This window comes from Lethenteron reissneri, chromosome 2, assembly GCF_015708825.2.
Source record: "Lethenteron reissneri isolate LAM-NWPU_2019-01 chromosome 2, ASM1570882v1, whole genome shotgun sequence".
NCBI classification, from domain to species: Eukaryota; Metazoa; Chordata; class Hyperoartia; order Petromyzontiformes; family Petromyzontidae; genus Lethenteron; species Lethenteron reissneri.
The window spans coordinates 12,070,040-12,091,598 of NC_083780.1; the positions used below are offsets into that span (position 1 = coordinate 12,070,040).

At 47.9% G+C, this 21,559-nt stretch overlaps 1 protein-coding gene across 8 annotated transcripts in view; it reads left to right on the forward strand.

The window, feature by feature from the left end:
* The first annotated feature begins 1,188 nt into the window (after positions 1–1,188).
* The window catches only part of LOC133343080 (deleted in malignant brain tumors 1 protein-like), a 52,925-nt gene continuing 32,554 nt past the window's right edge, over positions 1,189–21,559 (forward strand). For 2 of the 8 annotated variants that reach the window (XM_061552604.1, XM_061552588.1), the window contains exons 1-13: positions 1,189–1,376; positions 4,119–4,160; positions 11,651–11,686; positions 12,706–13,017; positions 13,802–13,816; positions 15,084–15,101; positions 15,911–15,931; positions 17,338–17,454; positions 18,787–18,810; positions 19,137–19,178; positions 19,948–20,067; positions 20,570–20,593; positions 20,920–20,961. In XM_061552604.1, the coding sequence (XP_061408588.1) occupies positions 1,292–1,376; positions 4,119–4,160; positions 11,651–11,686; positions 12,706–13,017; positions 13,802–13,816; positions 15,084–15,101; positions 15,911–15,931; positions 17,338–17,454; positions 18,787–18,810; positions 19,137–19,178; positions 19,948–20,067; positions 20,570–20,593; positions 20,920–20,961 (898 nt within the window). In that variant the 5' untranslated portion in view covers positions 1,189–1,291. The remainder of the gene's footprint in view (positions 1,377–4,118; positions 4,161–11,650; positions 11,687–12,705; positions 13,018–13,801; positions 13,817–15,083; positions 15,102–15,910; positions 15,932–17,337; positions 17,455–18,786; positions 18,811–19,136; positions 19,179–19,947; positions 20,068–20,569; positions 20,594–20,919; positions 20,962–21,559) is intronic. The other 6 variants (XM_061552569.1, XM_061552608.1, XM_061552579.1 and 3 more) reach the window with 5 other exon arrangements.

Here is a 21,559-nt window from a genome sequence, read left to right on the forward strand (position 1 = left end):
TACATATCCAAATGGGCCTTTGCAGACAAAAAGGTTCCCCATCCCTGTTTCAAAGCCATCTCTTCTCCCCGAGCCGATCCTGCTACTGCTACTCCCTGCTCCGGCATCCCAGCTACTACCAGAGCCCTACCACAATTCCTGCCACGACCCCTACTCAGTTTCAGTTTAATTTATTTGGTGTAGCCCTGTGAGCCATTCGGCTCTTGAATCGGGTGCAACCGAAACAAACAAAAAACATGAACAAGAAAACATCTTAAAGTGACTATGTGACTATGCGCAAACAGAAAAATCCAGGAAAAAACTGCAAAGTCTTCCAGAAAAAAAAACCACCGCACACCAACGCTGTGCAAAAATCCCAGTGGGATGCAAGTCAAACAATAACAACAATAACAACCGCAAGACAACTTATATTAAAGCCATCATTCTAACTCCGTACTACAGCAAACAAACATGGCCACACCACCCAAACCCCTTCTGAGCCCACCGGTCCTGTCATCATAGCAACACCACCACGTTTAATAACCCCCCCTCTTCATTGTACCACTATCATCTAGTGTACAACTTTGTAATTATTCTTCTTGGTTCTTTCGGTAAAGTCACGTAGAATGGAAATATTAAAAATAATAAAAATAAAACATAATAAAATAATTCTCACGACGTTTCATTTTTATAATTTTATTATTTCCATTCTACGTGACTTTACCGAAAGAACCAAGAAGATGAATCCCTGCAGTCACGAAAGCTTTAAATCGAAATTTGTAATTATTGTAAAGCGTCTCGTACCAAGGCGCTACATTAATCTATATAAGTTATAAGTGGAATAAAAAAATGTAACAACAACAAAATCGGAAAATGTAGTTGAAAATATGGCATTACATTCGAGGTTGTTAAGGCTGTATGGGGAATATTTACCTTTATATAGGAGTTTTTTTTCTCACGCGTGTTCGTGTATATGTCTATATGTATATAATACTTGCATGTAGACATTATTACATCGCAACGACCTACAGCACTCGCAATCAAATGGGTTAATAAACGATTCGTGAAGTCAGCCAGCACCACGCAACGGCCGCACGCACACACACACACCTTGAAGAGCAAACTTTGGCTCCACTTAAATATTTATTATAATTGAGACGCCTACGCGATTAGGGATGCAACGGGCTCCAGCACACCTATAAAAAGGGCACGCTCGCGTCGAGGTGGGGCAGGTTGAGCGACTGACTGCTTCAACCCAAGGCTTCAACAACAGCATTGTTTGATACAACAGACGCTACGAACATCGCTGGTGATGATGATGACGACGATGGCTGCCACGTCCCACGCTGGTCGCCTGCTACTCACCTGCATGCTGGTGTCACGTGCCGTAACGACAGGTAACACCAATGAGAGATTGCGTGCGTGCGCGTGCACGTGTGTGTGTGTGCGCGTCTCTGCTTGCCAAGCAACCCGAGTGATTTGAAGACGTGATTCGTGTGCCGATTTGTATAGAGCGTAGTTCCGTGTAACGATTTTCAGAGCGAAAATTGCGTCTAAATATGCGGAGGGAGGGAGGGGAGGGGTGTTCGTTTTTGTTGCGTTAAACAAAAGCGCGGCTTTAACAGTCAGCAAGCCCTGCCACTTTAAGTCGACATATGCATGCTCTGCTGATGAATCCTAATTCAGGTGAAACGCCGCTGTGCCCGTCTCCCATTCTGATGGCTGATGGACCACATTGATGATTATTGAAGCGTGTGTGTTTCCGACACGTTTCATTTGAACTTTGGCTAAAAGAGTTGTAGATTAAAGTCACTTCTGGTTGGGAGAGGGCCCTCTGGAGACCCTTGGCACCAGGGAGCATAGCAGTAAAGCGCCAGGGCCGTGGCATCACGGAGTGAGATAACGACGAAGGGTTAAAGGCGCAGCCTTGCAATTGCTCACTGACGACACTGCTGGCAGATGGGCCCTACATTGGAGGAGATGGCATTTGGCCTACTCTTTCACGCTGCAGGTCAAGAGGTTGGAGAATTTCAATTCTTCGTCTCGAATCGGCACTGCTCCATGGAGAGGCTCCCTGTCAATCTACTGCTAGATGAAGGCCTTGCGACACCGTGTCACACCAAACCGCGCCGCATGCAATGCTGCTGTTGTGTTTCGTGTTGGGCGAACTGAGTGATTGGTTAGAGTGTGTACATCGGGACGTATGTTGAACTTCTTTCGCAACGTAGCCACCCGATTAGCACGGTTGGCTACATACGGTGCGAAAGATGTGCAACATGCACACGACCGTGCTAATCGGAGGTGCTGGGGTGCTAATCGGAGGTATTCGTACGCCGAACATACATCTACTGTTAAAGCCCGGTGCTCCGTCTGACCGTCAAATCAATTATACGAGATTCATACGCTTAGGTTTTTTCGGTAAAGTCACGTTGGTAAAAAAAATAAGTGAAAATAACTCAATTAAATCACGACGTTTCGGAGGCAACACAAGTCTCCGTCCTCAGGTGGGACCGTCACAGCCAAATTGACTGTATCAAATCTAAAATTATAAGAGAGCCTTTCAGAAGGCGCGAATTGAAAAAGAAAGTTCTAGAAAGTGGAGCCCCGCCCTGCAGATGTGGAGGTAAAAGGTTGATCCAACAGGGTTCCAAAAATTGTTGACCAGCACGCAAAAAATGTCACTCCACCCTCCCCCCTCGAAAATGCTTTAATTTATTCTGTAGGCATATATGCCTACACGCCATATATACAATAGAGTAAGTAGTATCTACTATAGTCAGTAGTATCTACTATAGAGTCAGTAGTATCTACTATATGGTCAGTAGTACCTACTATATGGTCAGTAGTATCTCCTATAGAGTCAGTAGTATCCACTATAGAGTCAGTAGTATCTACTACATAGTCAATGGTATCTACTATAGAGTCAATAGTATATACTATATGGTCAGTAGTATCTACTATAGAGTCAGTAGTATCTACTACAGAGTCAGTAGTATCTACTATAGAGTCAGTAGTATCTACTACAGAGTCAGTAGTATCTACTACAGAGTCAATAGTATCTACTATAGAGTCAGTAGTATCTACTATAGAGTCAGTAGTATCTACTATAGAGTCAGTAGTATCTACTATAGAGTCAGTGGTATCTCCTATAGAGTCAGTAGTATCCACTATAGAGTCAGTAGTATCTACTACAGAGTCAGTAGTATCTACTATGGAGTCAGTAGTATCTACTACGGAGTCAGTAGTATCTACTATAGAGTCAGTAGTATCTACTATAGAGTCAGTAGTATCTACTACAGAGTCAGTAGTATCCACTACAGAGTCAATAGTATCTACTATAGAGTCAGTAGTATCTACTATAGAGTCAGTAGTATCTACTATAGAGTCAGTAGTATCTACTATAGAGTCAGTGGTATCTCCTATAGAGTCAGTAGTATCCACTATAGAGTCAGTACTATCTACTATAGAGTCAGTAGTATCCACTATAGAGTCAGTAGTATCTACTATAGAGTCAGTAGTATCTACTTTAGAGTCAGTAGTATCTACTATAGAGTCAGTAGTATCCACTATAGAGTCAGTAGTATCTACTATAGAGCCAGTAGTATATCCTATAGAGTCAGTAGTATCTACTATAGAGTCAGTGGTATCTACTATAGAGTCAGTAGTATCTACTACAGAGTCAGTGGTATCAACAGGAGCTCGATTAAGGCGGCCACAGGCCAACGATATTCTACTTTTGTTGAACTTGCAGAGTTTCCCAAACTGCAGTCCTCGCGATTTGCCATCACGACCCAATCGTTTCCGCGCTTACCAATTCACCATTCCATACAAATCAACTCAACTCTACGCTGCAATGGACGTGTCCACACGCTCACGCAACGGGTACCTCGATCTTAAATCTGAATCGCCTCTAGCGCTGAAAGTGTTCATGGTTGTACGTGGCGAGCTCAGTTCAATACCGGGCCGTGGTTAAATGATATCTGTACCGGTCATAAATCTCGCAGAAATCGGGTACATTCCGAGTGATTTGGTCATGGGCAGGATTGATGTTAACTCATATGTTTTATTACCTACAATAATAATAATATGATTCTGCAGACACCACTGATCACGGCGTGTATGTGTTTATCTCTTTCAAGTGTCATCATGGACACCAGCAGCACAAGGATCCACTGCCCCAGGTAAGACATTTGAACGCATATGCTCAAGAGGACAACAAAACCACAATTAATTAATGCGATTATTTATCAAAGTAAACACCCCTTTATCAATTAACTGCTGGATGAAGGCCTTCTCGGGCCCTGTCGGTCATCAGGGTTGTTTGACCATACTTCACCACGCTCGTCATTTAGAGATGGTGAAGAGGGTGGAGGAGGAAGACCGGTTCAAACATCTATCACGTCGCCTTGGTCGGGGGCAGTCGAGCTCAGGTGTCCAGGGCTCATAGCGCAATTGATGTGTGTTGAACTTCTTTCGCACCGTACGTAGCACTCATAGCACAGTTTCAATTTACATTTCACAAACGCAATGCTCCAGTGGCTTCCTAACCACCGCGCCACCGTTCAGCCCCTTGATTCACAGACGGTGGCATTATGACGTCGTTCGCACGCGCCATCATTTTGCACAACACGAGGTCGGCGTTGTCGTTGACTTTGCACGTCGAATGGTGGCGACGAGAAAGCCAATCGTCGTCTTTCTCGAGGCCGCTAAAGGAGGGCAACCACGTCGTGTGACGTCACCAGTGGCCCAACTGGGAGTATTGATAGGGGTAGGGATAGGGGTTGGGGTAGTGATAGGGGTAGGGATAGGGGTTGGGGTAGTGATAGGGGTAGTGATAGGGGTTGGGGTAGTGATAGGGGTTGGGGTAGTGATAGGGGTAGTGATAGGGGTTGGGGTAGTGATAGGGGTTGGGGTAGTTATAGAGGTAGGGATAGGGGTTGGGGTAGTGATAGGGATAGGGGTTGGGGTAGTGATAGGGGTAGTGATAGGGGTTGGGGTAGTGATAGGGGTAGGGATAGTGATAGGGGTAGTGATAGGGGTTGGGGTAGTGATAGGGGTAGTGATAGGGGTTGGGGTAGTGATAGGGGTAGGGATAGGGGTTGGGGTAGTGATAGGGGTAGTGATAGGGGTTGGTGTAGTGATAGGGGTAGTGATAGGGTTTGGGGTAGTGATAGGGGTAGGGGTAGTGATAGGGGTAGGGATAGTGATAGGGGTAGTGATAGGGGTTGGGGTAGTGATAGGGGTAGTGATAGGGGTAGGGGTAGTGATAGGGGTAGTGATAGGGGTTGGGGTAGTGATGGGGGTAGTGATAGGGGTAGTGATAGGGGCAATGATAGAGGTAGTGATAGGGGTAGTGATAGGGGTTGGGGTAGTGATAGGGGTAGTGATAGGGGTTGGGGTAGTGATAGGGGTAGGGATAGGGGTTGGGGTAGTGATAGGGGTAGGGATAGGGGTAGTGATAGGGGTAGGGATAGGGGTTGGGGTAGTGATAGGGGTTGGGGTAGTGATAGGGGTAGTGATAGGGGTTGGGGTAGTGATAGGGGTAGGGATAGGGGTTGGGGTAGTGATAGGGGTAGTGATAGGGGTTGGGGTAGTGATAGGGGTAGGGAATAGGGGTTGGGGTAGTGATAGGGGTAGTAATAGGGGTTGGGGTAGTGATAGGGGTAGGGATAGGGGTTGGGGTAGTGATAGGGGTAGTGATAGGGGTTGGGGTAGTGATAGGGGTAGGGATAGGGGTTGGGGTAGTGATAGGGGTTGGGGTAGTGATAAGGGTAGTGATAGGGGTTGGGGTAGTGATAGGGGTAGGGGTTGGGGTAGTGATAGGGGTTGGGGTAGAGATAGGGGTAGGGATAGGGGTTGGGGTAGTGATAGGGGTTGGGGTAGTGATAGGGGTTGGGGTAGTTATAGAGGTAGGGATAGGGGTTGGGGTAGTGATAGGGGTAGGGATAGGGGTTGGGGTAGTGATAGGGGTAGTGATAGGGGTTGGGGTAGTGATAGGGGTAGTGATAGGGGTTGGGGTAGTGATAGGGGTTGGGATAGGGGTTGGGGTAGTGATAGGGGTTGGGGTAGGGATAGGGGTTGGGGTAGTGATAATGGTTGGGGTAGTGATAGGGGTTGGGGTAGTGATAGGGGTAGGGATAGGGGTTGGGGTAGTGATAGGGGTAGTGATAGGGGTTGGGGTAGTGATAGGGGTAGTGATAGGGGTTGGGGTAGTGATAGGGGTAGTGATAGGGGTTGGGGTAGTGATAGGGGTTGGGGTAGTGATGATAGGGGTTGGGGTAGTGATAGGCAGAGGTGGGACAATGTCATTGTTATGCAAGTCCAAGTCGAGTCTGAAGTCATCAAATTCATGACTCGAGTCTGACTCGAGTCCAAGTCACATGACTCGAGTCCACACCTCAGAGGTGGGACAAAGTCATTGTTATGCAAGTCCAAGTCGAGTCTGAAGTCATCAAATTCATGACTCGAGTCTGACTCGAGTCCAAGTCACATGACTCGAGTCCACACCTCTGGTGATAGGGGTAGGGATAGGGGTTGGGGTAGTGATAGGGGTAGTGATAGGGGTTGGGGTAGTGATAGGGGTAGTGATAGGGGTTGGGGTAGTGATAGGGGTAGGGATAGGGGTTGGGGTAGTGATAGGGGTTGGGGTAGTGATAGGGGTTGGGGTAGTGATAGGGGTAGTGATAGGGGTTGGGGTAGTGATAGGGGTTGGGGTAGTTATAGAGGTAGGGATAGGGGTTGGGGTAGTGATAGGGGTAGTGATAGGGGTTGGGGTAGTGATAGGGGTAGTGATAGGGGTTGGGGTAGTTATAGGGGTAGGGATAAGGGTTGGGGTAGTTATAGGGGTAGTGATAGGGGTTGGGGTAGTGATAGAAGTAGGGATAGGGGTTGGGGTAGTGATAGGGGTAGTGATAGGGGTTGGGGTAGTTATAGGGGTAGTGATAGGGGTTGGGGTAGTGATAGGGGTAGTGATAGGGGTTGGGGTAGTGATAGGAGTAGTGATAGGGGTTGGGGTAGTGATAGGGGTTGGGGTAGTGATAATGGTTGGGGTAGTGATAGGGGTTGGGGTAGTGATAGGGGTAGTGATAGGGGTTGGGGTAGTGATAGGGGTTGGGGTAGTGATAGGGGTTGGGGTAGTGATAGGGGTAGTGATAGGGGTTGGGGTAGTGATAGGGGTAGTGATAGGGGTTGGGGTAGTGATAGGGGTAGTGATAGGGGTTGGGGTAGTGATAGGGGTTGGGGTAGTGATAGGGGTTGGGGTAGTGATAGGGGTAGTGATAGGGGTTGGGGTAGTGATAGGGGTTGGGGTAGTTATAGAGGTAGGGATAGGGGTTGGGGTAGTGATAGGGGTAGTGATAGGGGTTAGGGTAGTGATAGGGGTAGTGATAGGGGTTGGGGTAGTTATAGGGGTAGGGATAGGGGTTGGGGTAGTTATAGGGGTAGTGATAGGGGTTGGGGTAGTGATAGGGGTTGGGGTAGTGATAGGGGTAGGGATAGGGGTTGGGGTAGTAATAGGGGTAGTGATAGGGGTTGGGGTAGTTATAGGGGTAGTGATAGGGGTTGGGGTAGTGATAGGGGTAGTGATAGGGGTTGGGGTAGTGATAGGAGTAGTGATAGGGGTTGGGGTAGTGATAGGGGTTGGGGTAGTGATAATGGTTGGGGTAGTGATAGGGGTTGGGGTAGTGATAGGGGTAAGGATAGAGGTTGGGGTAGTGATAGGGGTAGTGATAGGGGTTGGGGTAGTGATAGGGGTAGGGATAGGGGTTGGGGTAGTGATAGGGGTTGGGGTAGTGATAGGGGTTGGGGTAGTGATAGGGGTAGTGATAGGGGTTGGGGTAGTGATAGGGGTAGTGATAGGGGTTGGGGTAGTGATAGGGGTTGGGGTAGTGATAGGGGTTGGGGTAGTGATAATGGTTGGGGTAGTGATAGGGGTTGGGGTAGTGATAGGGGTAGGGTTAGGGGTTGGGGTAGTGATAGGGGTAGTGATAGGGGTTGGGGTAGTGATAGGGGTAGTGATAGGGGTTGGGGTAGTGATAGGGGTAGGGATAGGGGTTGGGGTAGTGATAGGGGTTGGGGTAGTGATAGGGGTTGGGGTAGTGATAGGGGTAGTGATAGGGGTTGAGGTAGTGATAGGGGTAGTGATAGGGGTTGGGGTAGTTATAGAGGTAGGGATAGGGGTTGGGGTAGTGATAGGGGTAGTGATAGGGGTTGGGGTAGTGATGGGGGTAGTGATAGGGGTTGGGGTAGTTATAGGGGTAGGGATAGGGGTTGGGGTAGTGATAGGGGTTGGGGTAGTGATAATGGTTGGGGTAGTGATAGGGGTTGGGGTAGTGATAGGGGTAGGGATAGGGGTTGGGGTAGTGATAGGGGTAGTGATAGGGGTTGGGGTAGTGATAGGGGTAGTGATAGGGGTTGGGGTAGTTATAGGGGTAGTGATAGGGGTTGGGGTAGTGATAGGGGTTGGGGTAGTGATAGGGGTAGGGATAGGGGTTGGGGTAGTGATAGGGGTAGTGATAGGGGTTGGGGTAGTGATAGGGGTAGTGATAGGGGTTGGGGTAGTGATAGGGGTAGGGATAGGGGTTGGGGTAGTGATAGGGGTAGTGATAGGGGTTGGGGTAGTGATAGGGGTAGTGATAGGGGTTGGGGTAGTGATAGGGGTAAAGATAGGGGTTGGGATAGTGATAGGGGTAGTGATAGGGGTTGGGGTAGTGATAGTGGTTGGGTTAGTGATAGGGGTTGGGGTAGTGATAGGGGTAGGGATAGGGGATGGGGTAGTGATAGGGGTTGGGGTAGTGATAGGGGTAGGGATAGGGGTTGGGGTAGTGATAGGGGTTGGGGTAGTGATAGGGGTAGTGATAGGGGTTGGGGTAGTGATAGGGGTAGGGATAGGGGTTGGGGTAGTGATAGGGGTTGGGGTAGTGATAGGGGTAGGGATAGGGGTTGGGGTAGTGATAGGGGTTGGGGTAGTGATAGGGGTAGGGATAGGGGTTGGGGTAGTGATAGGGGTAGTGATAGGGGTAGTGATAGGGGTTGGGGTAGTGATAGGGGTAGTGATAGGAGTTGGGGTATTGATAGGAGCTGGAGTAGTGATAGAGGTAGTGATAGGGGTTGGGGTATTGATAGGGGCTAGATTATTGATAGAAGTAGTGATAGGGGTTGGGGTATTGATAGGAGCTGGAGTAGTGATAGAGGTAGTGATAGGGGTTGGGGTATTGATAGGGGTTGGGGTATTGATAGGGGTAGTGATAGAGGTTAGGGTATTGATAGGGGCTGGATTATTGATAGGGGTATTGATAGGGGTTGGGGCATTGATAGGGGTAGTGATAGGGTTGTGGTAGGCCTGGTCGAAGCCAGGAGGCGGGGCAAGGGAGTCACAGGATCATGATGGGCTAAGGGGAGAAGAGATGGGAGTTTGTTTAAAGGCAGGAAGGGAAGCAGGTTAGTGAAGATGGTTGCTCTGCTGTGTGCTGCTGCAGTGGGACTTTGTTGCAGTGGAGGGGGAACACGAAGGGAGAATGAACGAGAGCGAGATTGGGCGCAAGAGGGCAAGGGAGTAGAGATTGGGAGCGTAGAGGATGGGATGGGACAAAGTAAGAGATGAGAGAAGCGAGAAGACCATGGTGGGGGAGCGGGGGGCGGGTTATATAGACGAGACTGAGAAAGTTAAACGGACATCGAAAGTAGAGAGGGAGCCAGTGGAGTTGGGGAACTAAAGCAGATGTGTGGCAATTGTGGGGGATGTTAAAACATGATCTGGGCTGAGGCATTTTGTGTCTGTTGGAGAGAGGTAACCACAATATACCAATAGGTTTCACCCTTTCTGGCAATGAAACAGGCTGTTTAGATGTTACAACACCAAACAGAATCTGTTTGACATCTTAACACAAGTTGTATTGCCAGAAAGGGTAAACCCGATTGTACTGGTAGGAACCGCCAGGTTACACCAGCCCACAGGGGATTATTGTGTCCGTCCGTCCGTCGTGCAGGGAGGGGCTGGGTAGAGAGGGAGGGGCTGGGTGGGGAGGGTGAGGAGGGGCTGGGTGGGGAGGGGCTGGGTGGGGAGGGTAGGGCTGGGTGGAGGTGGGTAAGGAGAGGCTGGTCACCCCGTGGTGCCCTTATAAAACTCAACGTTTAACCTACTCACGCCGGCTTGTGACCGCCCTCACAGTCGGCCATATTTGCGGAATACACCACGCCGCCATTGACCCTGGCCATTGACCGAGCAACCCAACGGTCCTACCAGCTCCCTCCGCAGGAGGAATGTGTTTATATTTTGATAGTGGCAAGAAAGGTCCCATATAGGAGTAACCGCGTGGGCAGGAAAGCAGAGAAGAAGAGAGCGGTCATCGTCAAGCCTTGAGTGAAAGCAAGGGAGTGAAGCAGGAGTTTAGCGGCAGATGGTGAGGTGAGGGGACAGAGTTTGCGAATATTGACTATGTGAAAGCGGAAAGTGCGGGTAGTGGCAGAGATGTCGTTGGAGTGGGAGGAGTTGACGATCACCTCGAGGTTTGCGAGCAGAAGAGGCAGGAGAGTGAGGGAGAAGGGAGGGAATGAGATGGTATGATAGGGTGCAGGTGAGCGGGAAGAAGGGAAAAAAAATATTAACATTTTAGAAGGATTGACGGTCCCTATGTTAGTGTAATGACAATAGAGCCTGCATGTGGTGTGAGGGGACTGGTGGCCACGGAAGGTAATGACAGGGGTATTAGTTGTGAGTGCGAACGGACTAGTGGCCACGGGAGGTAATGACAGAGGTATTAGTTGTGAGTGCGAAGAGACTGGTGGCCACGGGATGTAATGACAGGGGAGTCAGTTGTGAGTGTGAAGGGACCGGTGCCACGGGAGGTAATGACAGGGGAGTCAGTTGTGAGTGCGATGGGACTAGTGGCCACGGGAGGTAATGACAGGGGAGTCAGCTGTGAGTGCGAAGGGACTGGTGGCCACGGGAGGTAATGACAGGGGAGTCAGTTGTGAGTGCGAAAGGACTGGTGGCCGCGGGAGGTAATGACAGGAGAGTCAGTTGTGAGTGCGAAGGGACTGGTGGCCGCGGGAGGTAATGACAGGGGAGTCAGTTGTGAGTGTGAAGGGACTGGTGGCCACGGGAGGTAATGACAGGGGTATCAGTTGTGAGTGCGAAGGGACTAGTGGCTACGGGAATGTTCGAGAAGGGAGCGTGGTCAGGTGACGGAAGAGGATGGTGGAGTCTGCCGGTAGAGCGAGCGTGGCCTCGTGTTGGTATTAAAGGGAGATGCGCGGGAGACTCGGGGCTGTTGCAGTGGGATCTCCGCCTGATGTCATGTGAACGTGTCTTCAATAAAGTGCCATCTCAAGAGAAGTGTGTCAAGTCGTCATTACATTAGCACCAAACAAACACATGATGGGAACGCTGCAAAACTATACACACTTTCTCTATCTACTGCTGGATGATGAGAGCCTCCCCGCGTGAGTCAATGCGGTTTGGTAAAAGTGTGGGCTCTCAGTACCGGGGTTCAGATATCACTAGCTACTGATGCGATCCGTGGATGGGAAATCGATATTAGAGCTGTAATAAAATTGTACGCAAGATTAAGAATTACGGCTCCGACTGTAGCTTCTACGCTGTTTCCTGCAACCGGGCTTTTGTGTGATCACGGCTTTACACTGTCTGCGTGTTTTTGTTTTTGTATTACAGCGAGCACAGAATCGCCACAGGTCACTCATGATGCTGGTACGTAACTCTCCTTCTTGCAAAACCTCGACACATTTCCATTTTGCAAAACGTAGACACACTTGTACCATTCGTGTTCTTAATAACGCAACATTTTCATCGCCAATTTCACGTCAACAAGTGGTTTAAACCTACACACGCTACGTACAAAAGTAGACTCGTTGTCATGAAGATCAGTAAGCAGCAGCACTATTGCTGGCTTCGATCTTCTGCAAAGCTTCTGGGGCAACAACCCTTAACTGCATCCACTGCACAAACCATGGCAACGGCAGAAGATAATCTTATTTATAATGTGCCAGATTTTGCAGACAAGTCAACAACTCAGAGGCGCGGAACCAAGCTCAGGGCTGCTCGAAAGCCCCGACCCAAACAGATAGAGGCCTTTAGATGTTTCAGAGTGCATTTGATGTTGCGGATGTGCAAAGGGATAGAGAGTTCCACGGCGAGGGGGCGACAGCAGAGAACCGACGTGAGGCTGTAACAGTTCGAGACCTTTGGAGTCTGAACGGATGGCCCCTGAGGCCGCTTTTAATCATTCAATCAGTGATCACTTTCAAAGCTTCCTAACGAATTGAACAATTGTTATTCTTTCGAATGATGGCAGCAATATGTTGAGGAGCTCGATGACAATGTTGAGGTCTGCTGCTGCTGCTGGTGGTCACGACGTTTGAGAGAGTTCGTGTCGTTTTGCTATTTTTCCTCCTCATCCGTTGAAAGAGCGCAGACTACAATGGTTTGCTATACGTCCATAGTTTGGGTTGTGTGGACCCTATAGTAGACCAACAGCAGTGCCCACCAACCACTCACCACAGTGGCTCACACTCACCAACACGACCACCACAAGGCCTCACCAACACTCACCACTCACCAACACGGACTTGACCCCCTGCTCCGACCGCTTCAGCACTCCTACCATCACCTTCGTCGTCGTCGCCATCACCGAACCATCTCGATCGTGACGAATCATCATCACCACCATCTTTGTCTCTCGACGCACGCTCCACGACATCCCCCCCCAGGCTTACCGGTCAGACTGGTGCAGGGCGGCTCGTGCTCTGGCCGAGTGGAGATCCTCCACAACGAGCGGTGGGGCACGGTGTGCGACGACAACTGGGGTATTCCAGACGGGAACGTGGTTTGCCGCCAGCTGGGCTGCGGTTATGCCGTGGAAGCTCCGGAGGGGGCCCGCTTTGGTAGGGGCTCCGGCCCCATCTTGATGGACGATGTTTACTGCAGCGGCTCCGAGTCCTATCTGTCGCACTGCCTCTTTAATGGTTGGAACAGCCACGACTGCAGCCACGGAGAGGACGCGTCCGTCATCTGCTCACATGGTCATTATAACTTTGATTTGAAGCTTTCGTGACTGCAGGAATCCATAGTCTAATGGTTGTTTCGGTAAAGTCACGTAGGTAGAAATAAAATAAAATAAAACAAATCACGATGTTAGCGATCGCAACACAAGCGGTCGTCATCCGGCGTGTTTTATTTTATTTCTAACTACGTGACTTTACCGAAAGAACCAACGAGTATGTCATTATAAATAATACGCTCGTCTCGTATACTTTTTATTGTTCCGTGTGGGGCGGGGTGTGCTTTACGGACGTGTTGATGTGAATACTAACACGACGGTCGGGTGGAGTCAGAGGGTTACGTGGGGAAAATGGCCGTTTCTCCTCGTGCTGACAGAAGTAACGTCATCAGCCACGATCAGGTCGAGGTGCAGATTGGCACCCTCCTCTAGGGGACCCCCCCCCCCCTCCCTCTGCTGCTGGTGTCTGCAGCTCTAACGAACCAAGACAAACATGGCATTTTAACCCACGTAGGCATCTTACCCCAGCCTACGATAGTAATGATGGTGGTGGAGGGGGGGGGGGGTGGAACGGTTTTGCAACTGACTTAAAACAGTGATTTTATCCCAAAGAGTCAACTGTGTGTGTGATGAGCGCGGTGAATTCGTGACGGACTGGACTTATACGAGTGTGCAATAATGTTCGGACTTACAAAAAAAACTCCATTCGAAATGAGCTTCACGTTGTGTGCGTTACCATCGTAATCCCCGTGTTTTGTGTTTCTGTCTTTTTTCAAACCTCTTCCCAATTCTCTCACCCGGAGCAGATGCCAGTAGCTACGGTAAGGAGTTTCTATCACCGCGTGAAAAGCTTGACGTAATTTTTTTTTTTTTACGCCAGAGGCGTAAATTTGTTACGTGTTCACTTTGTACCTTCGCGGTCGCATCGCGACGCTGTTCAGAGGCGTTTACACGTGTCAGTGTGAAGCTAATCGTAAACCGAGATCAATCAAGGCTCTTTGCTCATTAGCTGGGCGATGGTGGCTATGCCGTGGCCCGTAACAATCCAGCACTGTGGAGGGGAGGGTTGGTGGATTACTGCATAAATGTTGTGAAACTCCCTTTCCATGCGTGTCGGAGGTGCCATTCCCCCCTGGCTTTCCAGAAGCTAAAGTGTGGAATCCACCTGTTTCGTCCGTAAGGGATTTAGTGCTTCCCCCTCACATGCGTGGGTTTCTTCCTGGTGCTCTGGTCGATAACACCTTATTATGTAGAGGATCGCAGAGCTTTGGCAATTGTTGGCGCTGGCTCACCGCGTAGGCTGCTTCTCCACCTTGCCTGTCGTTCCTCCTCGCACCTCTTGGGTCCTTCGCTCTCGACAAGAGTAAGCAAATGCTACGCGGCGCGTTCCAAGCTGAAATGATTTACAGTCTTCTTGGTTCTTGGTTCTTTCGGTAAAGTCACGTAGAAGGGAAGTAATAAAATAATAAAAATAAAACACAATAAAATAATTATTACCGAAAGAACCAAGAAGATGAATCCCTGCAGTCACGAAAGCTTTAAATCGAAATATGATTTACAGTATGATCATTAGGGCGCGATTTGTGATCGTACTGGTGGTGTAATGTACAATGCATCTCTTAAGCTCGAACAAAACGTGCACCTTGATCACGTTTGTGCGCGCTCTCCGATCTTATTATTCGATTCGTATACTTTGCACGGAAAAGAGACCTCGCGGACCCCCTCTGCAGTCGACAGAGGCCGCTAACGCCCCCCGCAACGTTGAAAGGGACAACAATCGATCAGAATTGGGAGAGGGGAGCGGTGGGTGGTGGCAATCGTAAAATTGCAAAACACGAGATATTGGAAATCCGTACCGGCGGTGCGGCTGGTCTCACGGGTGCCTACATAATTGATGGTGGCACGTCGCCATGCGAATGTTGAAATCCCACCACCAGTTCCAGGGCAGCATGGAGATGAATTATTCTCGGCGGTCGTATAAGCACTTTGACATTGAATTGACTGGAAGACACCATAACGCGATGTATACATTTTTGACACGTTGTATGCATGTGCGTGTGTTTTTATTTCATGCGTGCAATCCATCAGGGACCACCGTCGATGCCGGTAAGATGTTTAAACCTGTTTCTTGTGACGTAAGCTAAAAAAGTAACGAAATAAACAGTTCGTTTCTGTCCACAGTAAATGTGTTTTACCCGAGTCCCACCGGCCTATTTGCCTTGTGAAGTAACCGGAGTGCACCTATAAAGGGGCCGTCCATAAATGACGTCACACACCTAGCGCCTTCCCCTACAGAGCCGCTATCCGATCACCATTGTCTCATTGCTGGCTTAGGACAAGCTGCTTCCGACGAAGCTGGGACGGGCACTGCCGTTACCATCACCAACTAAATGAAAACGAGGACAAATGCTTGTTTGGAAGTGTAAATAATCAACGTTTTTGTGTTTAGATCACGTTATTTATAAATGTGTCGTAACCCTCCACCACCAGACACGGCCAATTAGTAAAAAAAGTGTCACGTTGACAAAAGACAAATAGTTCACTGCTTTAGCCCACCGGTGTGTTGAAGCGTGAAACCACAACATTTACAATTTTTGAGTAGCACGACGTTTCTCTGGTAATTGCATCCAGCATCATCGGGCAATTCGCCAGAATGGTGAGGCTCTGCTCTGTCCTCGGTCTTATATAGAGCAGCAGCAGGGTGACGTCATCATTAACTCATCAACTCATCAGGTGCAACGATTTGAGGCGGGGGGGGGGGGGTATTGTAATTATATACTAGATTAATAATCAGGCAGTTGTTACGATGCGAGTTGTAGATTAATAATCAGTTGGAATGTGTTTTATTGTAATTATGCTACGTTGGAAGTGTTACAGATCCTATGCATGATGTGTCTTCCCTGTCTTTTTTACAGGACCCACAAGTGGCTATTACTGTAAGATATGCTGTTACAGATCCACAGAGTGCTATCGGATTGACTCCCAAGAGACATAGGTCTCGATCAGTGTGTAATTATGTTGGTGGTTGTGGGACATGCTGCTGATGTAATCACGTGCACCAGGTGCTCATTCAGGCTAAGTTGACCTAGGGGTGGCTCCAAGAATATGCCCTTTGATGGTGCGCTCGGTGATATATCATCATTTACAAAATAATAATTTTCGCTGTCAGCATCATGTCACTCATTTCCCGATGGGTCATACTCTAGGATGTTTATCTAACGCTAAAAACAACGTCAATTATCCAGGAGTACCTCACCAAGTCTCATGAATCGTTTTCAGAAGCGTACCTCGAGGTTCAGTGAAGCTCTGCTGCCAGGCAGAGGGCCTGGTCCATAAACCGTGGGTTGTGAGTTTTAATTCCGGTTGGGAAATGGCTTCTCTCGCCATCCATCCAGGTTACAAAAAATTAACCCGTAAAAACAAAGTTTTTCACTATAAATCCTTTATAAGCGTGGCGGCTAGAGTCCTCTCGTCCTCTGGCTTGAGATGGCTGCCACCTATGGGTCAGATGATTGCCTGCCACCATTAAGCAATTGGTAATTAAATATAAGTTATTGTTTCCTAAAAAGTGTAAAATTTTGGAAAATAATTTTCACGAAAATAAATTGTCACGCACAACGAGTCTGTGTGCAAAATGTCAGCTCGATTGGATAACGGGAAGTGGGTTAAAAAACGACCGAGAGATTTGCACGGTCGTAAGCGCGCAAGTAAGCAAGCAAGTGAACTTAATATAAAGGATTTAAAAAGGAGTGCCACCTTGTGGAACTACAGCAGTGGGAAGTGTTGTCCTATGGAGAGATTCGTCCCAATAATGGAATTTAGAATTCCCACGATTGACCCATGGACCACCAACTAGAGCTGAACGGTTAATCGATTTCAAATCGAAATCGCTATTTGAAACAATGCGATTAAGAAATCGCAAAGGCTGCGATTTTTAGCGATTATTGGAATTGTTTTTTTTACTATAACTTTATTTATTTAACTTAACAATTGTTCTATGTTTGATTGTTCCATTTCAATTAAAATGTTTTAATAAATACATATTGGAAGCAATTCATATATTTTAAGTTCTCATCCTTGCATTAGAATATATAGAGCAGTTCATATTTTGATGGTATCATGTGGTGGTAATGCTCCATCACCTGTTTTAAATCTATTACGCAGTGAATATTGAACTGAAACTTGACTTTAAAAAATTTAATCGCAAATCAAATCGCAATATCGGGCAGAAAAATCGCAATTAGATATTTTCCCCAAATCGTTCAGCCCTACCTCCAACAACATATATGAGCACAAGGGCACAAGGCATCGAGATGAACAACGAGATTGTGTTTCTCTGCAGGGGCGTGCTACTCACACCCGTGTCAGAACGGTGGCAGCTGCGCAAACCTGCCCTACTACCCCTACTACCGGTGCTACTGCCGCTCGTACTGGACGGGCACCAACTGCGAATACTACGGTGAGAGGACAGAGTCTATCCTGCATTGTCTGCTGCTCTTGGGTTACATGTCCTGGTGTCTATGTAAACATCAATCACACCGGCAGCCACGCATGAATTACAATACAACCATCAGCCATTATGTCTCCACTGCTGGATGAATTCCTCCTAAAGTCATGATCACTTAAATTTCGATTTAAAGCTTTCGTGACTGCAGGGATTCATCTTCTTGGTTCTTTCGGTAAAGTCACGTAGAAGGGAAGTAATAATATAATAAAAATAAAACATAATAAAATTGTTCTCACGACGTTTCGGCTACAACGCAAGCAGCCGTCTTCAGGTGACGGCTGCTTGCGTTGTAGCCGAAACGTCGTGAGAATTATTTTATTATGTTTTATTTTTATTATTTTATTACTTCCCTTCTACGTGACTTTACCGAAAGAACCAATAATCATGATCACTTTCCTGCTATGTGTAATACCGTTGACGACTCTTGACGCCGGAGTTGGAGGCACACAGGTTTATTTCACAGCACAACAGTGGGCATATAACACTCGAGGGGGTATCGGCCCCCTCACCCGGCTAGCTGGGAATACACACGCTAGCTACCCTAGCCTGCCTCTTAGTCCTCCACTAACGGGCTAGGGGAGGCTATCTGGCCCGACACTGGTAAGTCGGGCCCGGTACCCGGAGTCCCAGACCTGCTCTGACAAGAGCACCGGCTCTGGCTCTCGGAACCACGCCGCTGGCTCGATCCTGTTCGGCCCTGATAAGGACGTCGAACTAGGGGAGTCCAGGGCTTCTAGCTAAGATGTCTTCAGTCTTCTCGTTAGCTTAACATTTCTCCCCGAGCCCTCTGACACATCCCCTTTTTATACTCAACCCCCGCTGAGGGGTGGGTCCCCGGGCTGCCCGGTGTGGACGTCGTTGAGAGCACCCCCCCGTGCACTCACGTAGCCCCGCCCACTGTGTTTGTTTCCCATAAGCTGCCATGCATAACGGCTCTCTCTCTAACACCCCTACATCTGTAACAATTCACGAAGCTCCTACGCATGAGCCCATTTAATTGCCGAATCTCCTTTGGCTGACAATCATTTAGTGTTCCCTCATTTGACTGGCAATTTGTCATTAGTCTTGACTACCTCCTATCATTCTTTTCAGGGATGTGTCTAAACCCATTTACTTCTCTTAACAGTTGATATTATGTCTCTAACTTGGGTACGTTCCTTGATACATGAGTTCCTTTTCCTATCTATTTGTGTAATTAACAGAGTGCAGAAACTGTCCGTACAGTGTGACATCGGTAATCACTGGCGCATGCGTTTATCTTTCACATGCCCTCTTGGCCATCAGGAGCACATTCTACGAACGCACCTGGTAAGATATCGCATGCTGTGTTGGTGGTACGCTACACACAACCCATCTCGATCACAATAATCCCAAAGATTTATTGTTGTTTTTTGGAAATTAAACGTTTTCAAGATAAGCTTGTAAGAGGCAATGAGTTAGGTATGTCTGTCTGTCCTAACCCATTTAATTTTCTTAAGAGTTAATATGATGTCTGTCAGCTCTTGTATATCCCTTGATCCATGTTCTCCTTTTCCTGTCTCAGTATAATTGCAGCATGCAGAAGGGTACCGTACAATACTGCATTGGTAATCTCATCCACGCGTTTCTCTTTCACATGCCCTCTCTGCCATCAGAATCAGCTTCTCAACCCGGAGCAGCGGATACGACCCACTCAAGTGAGTGACCTCTCTTCCAGGGCACAGACACCGTGGGTGTCGTGGGGTTTCGCACACCCCACAATATTCAGATGTGGGTAATAAACGGAGGGGAGTGATTGCAGCTGATAATCATAGAGAGTCTGCTGCTTGAGTTCTTCCTTAAATGCCCTGGTCCATAAGGGCAACTTTAGGGCATTCGTTCTATTTCCCGTTGAAAATATTGATATTTATTATCACCCCCCCCCCCCCCCCCACCCCCTCGGCACAAACATCTGAACACTTTTGATTCAAGCGGCGTCCTCGTGGGCAACAGGAGGCAGCAACTTCCAATCAGACAGAGGTCACGTGACTCCTGCAAAATGGCGGCTTACAAATCTGGCATGAGTGGGATCTAGAGTCTGTAGTCCAGACGGATGGAACTTAATTTAATGCATGCTTTTCCGATGAGTAATGTATTATCGTGAGTGAGCGATTGGCTAACTGACTTGTAATAATGTATTGTGCAAAAGAATGACTTTAACCTAACTCGTGACTAGGCTTAGGCCTACCCAAATCCCTCATGAAGTAGTGACGACCCCATCCCTAATGAACTAGTAACTCGTACGAGGCCTACCTCCATCATATTCAACAAGTGACCAGTACTTTGCTTACTTCTTCCCTAATGATTAGTATTAGACCTACTATATCCCTAATTAACTTGTACTAGGTCTACTCAATCCCTAATCAACGAGTGACCACTACTAGGAAGCCCTGGCACGTGACGTGATGAGAGTTTGTTTCTCTGCAGGTGCTTGCCAGCCGAACCCATGCCAGCAAGGCGGAACCTGTGTGGAATCTTTGCGCTACCCCTACTACCATTGCTACTGCCCCTCGTACACGACGGGCACCAACTGTGAAAACTCCTATGGTGAGAGAGCAGAGTCTGTTCTGCTTTGTCTGCTGCTCTTGTGGCACATGTCCTGGTGTAGATGTAAACATCAATCACACCGGCAGCCACGCATGAATTACAATACAACCATCAGCCATTATGTCTCCACTGCTGGATGAATTCCTCCCAACGTCATTATCACTTTCCTGCTATGTAGCAATTCACGAAGCTCCTACGCATGAGCCCATTTAATTGCCCCGTCACCTTTGGCTGCCAATCATTTAGTGTTCCCTCATTTGACTGACAATTTGTCATTAGTCTTGACTACCTCCAATCATTCCTTTCAGTGATGTGCCTAAAACCCATTTACTTCTCTTAACAGTTGATATTATGTCTCTAACTTGGGTACGTTCCTTGATCCATGAGTTCCTTTTCCTATCTATTTTGTGTAATTAACAGAGTGCAGAAACTTTCCGTACAGTGTGACATCGGTAATCACTGGTGCATGTGTTTTTCTTTCACATGCCCTCTTGGCCATCAGCAGCATATTCTACGAAGGCACCTGGTAAGATCTCGCATGCTGTGTTGGTGGTACGCCACACACAAGCCATCTCGATCACAATAATCCCAAAGATTCATTGTTGTTTTTTGGAAATTAAACGTTTTCAAGATAAGCTTGTAAGAGGCAATGAGTTAGGTATGTCTGTCTGTCCTAACCCATTTAATTTTCTTAAGAGTCAATATTATGTCTGTCAGCTCGTGTATATCCCTTGATCCATGTGCTCCTTTTCCTATCTCAGTATAATTGCAGCATGCAGAAGGGTACCGTACAATACTGCATTGGTAATCTCTTCCATGCATTTCTCTTTCACATGCCCTCTCTACCATCAGAATCAGCTTCTCAACCCGGAGCAGAGGATACGACCCACTCTAGTGAGTGACCTCTCTTCCAGGGCACAGACACCGTGGGTGTCGTGGGGTTTCGCACACCCCACAATGTGTAGATGTGGGTAATAAACGGAGGGGAGTATACCCCTCATGTGTGATTGTGGCTGTTCATCATAGAGAGTCTTCTGCTCGAGTTCTTCCTTAAATGCCCTGGTCCATAAGGGCAAGTTTGGGGCATTCATTCCATTTCCCGTTGAAAATATTGATATTTATTATCACTCCCCACCCCCTCGGCACAAACATCTGAACACTTTTGATTCAAGCGGCGTCCTCGTGGGCGACAGAAGGCAGCAACTTCCGATCAGACGGAGGTCACGTGACTCCTGCAAAATGGCGGCTTACAAATCCAGCATGAGTGGGATTTAGAGTCTGTAGTCTAGAAGGATGGAACATAATTGAATGCATGCTTTTTCGATGAGTAATGTATTGTCGTGAGTGAGCGATTGGCTAACTGACTTGTAATAATGTATTGTGAAAAAGAATGACTTTAACCTAACTCGTGACTAGGCTTAGGCCTACCCCAATCCCTCATGAAGTAGTAACGAGTACTCGGCTGACCCCATCCCTAATAAACTAGTAACTA